Below are 3,150 nucleotides of genomic sequence, written 5' to 3'. Positions count from 1 at the left end.
TATATATATATATACATATGTAAATAAAAATATTGAATGTACATGATATTTTTTTCGTAAATTAATTAATATTTTCAATTATAAATTATAATATCATTATGCTTTAAATTTTAAAGAATTAAAAAAGATAACAGCATTTCGTACGATTTAGAATTGATTTTAATATATCTTCATTTAAAAAAATGTAAAACATGCATAAAATTATTTACTTTTCAAGCTGTTATACCAGTTATAAATATGATCACAAAGGATTGGATAAAAATAAAAAATGATCAAGAAAGAAATTTAATGATACGAAGAGCGCAAACTGCACGAATAATTATTATTTGTTCTTATTGCATAATGGGATTACAATGGTTTTTTATTTCTGTGTTGCCTATTTTTGGAGTGACAATGAGATTGACACCTAATATTACTGATCCAGGAAGAGTACCAATGCCTTTACAATCTCATTACATTTACGATATAACAAAAAGGCCACAACATGAATTAACATTTATTAGTCAAGCGGTCTATATAGCTATCGGTATGATGGCCTATACTGGAGTGGACAATTTTCTCAGTCTCGTGGTTTTTCATATATGCGGACAATTAGACATTCTTGAGAATCGTATGCAACATTTGGATAAATACAAAAATTATCCCAAAATATTGAAACGCTGCATAGAAAAACATATTCGTTTGCTTAGGTTTGTTACTTGTAAGAAAACATATATGTGATAATCTATAAGAAAACATATATGTATGTGATAATCTGTACAAAATATGTGATTGAACATATTTTTGTACATAAAATGTCTTCCATAGAGCTATTGATATCATTGAAGATACGTATAATGGAATACTCCTCTCTTTATTTATATATTTTGCGATACTCTTTGCTTTTTATGGATTTCGGCTAATTAGCGTAAGTATTATTGAAACTGAATAAGATGTTTATATTTAAATTTTTCTGCTGAATAATTACATTTTATTGATTATAATCAATAAGTTATTACATTTAAATTTATATTATTACAAAATTAAATATTATTACTAATAGGAATAATTATGTTGTATCATTTATGTTATTTCATAACTTAATTAGCTGTTCGATGAGGGAAATTATATGTCAATCACTCACTTAATCTATTTCATATCCTCTATTATCAATATATTTACACACATGTGTCTATATTGCGTCCTTGGCGAAATTTTAGTGGCTCAGGTAATGAGTTACATGAATATTTTATTTTATTTCAGAATTACTAAATTGATGTTGTATAATTTTGCATGTTAACTACAAACTACTGTGCATATATAATATAATGATTAATTTTTATTTATATATGAAGCAATGTAATAATTGATATCTAAAAGTACTTTTAATATTTTTAAGTGCAACAAGGTATATTATGCGGCGTATAGTAATGAATGGTACACCATTGATCCAAAAGTTGCAGAAGATTTGTTGCTCTTAATGACAAGAGGTTCTAAACAGGTTTGTCTTACCGTTGGAAAAATGTCTCCTGTTACAATGGCCACATTTTGCAGTGTAAGATATATATTTAATTATATTTATTATATTAAAATATTATTCAATGTCATAAACATTTAGTTGAAATCTACTATATCTATATAAAATTTGAATTATTTATTTTATGTACGTATACAATCTTAATCAAATTTTATGATTATTTACCTATTAAATTTATATTATTGATCATATTATTATTTAAATAATATATTTTTAGTTAGTAAAAACATCCGTTGGTTATATATCCGTTTTGCATACAACAAGAAGGTGATACTAAGTATAAAAAAATGGAAACTTTTTGCCAATATTATGCAATTTTTAATAGAATACGATAAAAATGTGCTAATATTCACATTTGCAAATAAATATATCTTAGTGCATTATTCAAATAGAATGACTAGAATTCTAATAAATAATAGTAAAAATATATTAGTAGTATAAAAAATAATGTCGGAAAATTTAATTGACTTAAATAATCATAAGCTGCAGATATTTGTTAAATTGTAAGCCAGTCTTTTTTTTTTATATTTAACTATTTATTTTATATAATATGTTATTAATTAAATATGTTATTAGATATAAATTAATATCAATTTTACAGTATTACAAAAGTTATTTATTTAGTAAAATAAAAGTTATGTTAAAAAAAAAATACTTATCCGACTAGAATTTGTGTCAGATTAACCTTATATGTTATAAGGATCCGGTTTGGTTGACGTAAGATAATTCTAAATAAAGTACACCTAACAATGTTCTCATCAGGTTTGAGTATGATTGTAAGGTTGTATGTTATAAGGACTTGATTTGATTGACCTAAGACAATCCTGAATAAAGTATATCTATATAAGAAGGTTCTCGTTAAGTTTGAGTATAGTTGACTTCGTTTCTAATACAGAGCCATGCCACGAGATGGACTTACAGAAGAAAACGTCCACAAGTTCTATAAAAAGACGCATATGCAAGTCGATTTGGATAATCTCCTAAAGATTATAAAGTTTCTTCTGAAATATATGTTTTTTACTTCTTCTGGAATGTGATACTATTCGACTAGAAATTTATCCAGAGATTTTAGTAGATCCTGATTAAGTTGATCTTATTTCTGATCTTATTTATCAGGTCCTGATCAATCATGTAACGCAGCACAATAAACTAATAAGAACCTTATCAGAACCTGATGAGATTATTCGGATGAGGATCCGACTATGCTGCGTTACATGATCAGATCCCGATGAATTTACCTTATCAGGACCTGATAATGAAATAAAGTCAACCTGATCAGGACCTGCTAAAATCCCTGGATAAATTTCTAGTCGGATAGTTTCTATGACAGTCTTTTATTGTAAATAGTTTTGAGATATAAAAAAAAATTATCTCTTAAAATGTAATAATTTGTATTTTTTTACGTTAATCAATTTTTCTATTCTGTTTTCATATATATATTGTATATTCTCTCATTACTTTTACATTTTGCAATATTCTTCGCTTTCTAGGGTTTCCGCATAATCAACGTAAGTTAATTTTTTTAGAAAATACTTAAAAATAAAAATTTATTAATTAATAATTTAAAAAAAATATATTTACAAAATTACTAACAAAAATAATATATAAATTATATTTAGAAGAAATATTATTGT

At 25.0% G+C, this 3,150-nt stretch overlaps 1 protein-coding gene across 1 annotated transcript; it reads left to right on the top strand.

Annotated features, from left to right (window-relative positions):
- The first annotated feature begins 237 nt into the window (after positions 1–237).
- LOC108695059 (odorant receptor 13a-like) lies at positions 238–1,787 on the top strand. Its single transcript, XM_018204799.1, has 5 exons — positions 238–689; positions 808–907; positions 1,088–1,207; positions 1,379–1,534; positions 1,734–1,787. The coding sequence occupies exons 1-5, from the start codon at positions 238–240 to the stop codon at positions 1,785–1,787; spliced, it is 882 nt and encodes a 293-aa protein (XP_018060288.1).
- The last annotated feature ends 1,363 nt before the right edge of the window (positions 1,788–3,150 follow it).

The sequence above is a fragment of the Atta colombica genome, unplaced genomic scaffold, assembly GCF_001594045.1.
Source record: "Atta colombica isolate Treedump-2 unplaced genomic scaffold, Acol1.0 scaffold126, whole genome shotgun sequence".
Taxonomy (NCBI): Eukaryota; Metazoa; Arthropoda; class Insecta; order Hymenoptera; family Formicidae; genus Atta; species Atta colombica.
The sequence above is the reverse complement of the archived record's forward strand: the minus strand, read 5'-3'. Positions and strand labels throughout refer to the sequence as shown.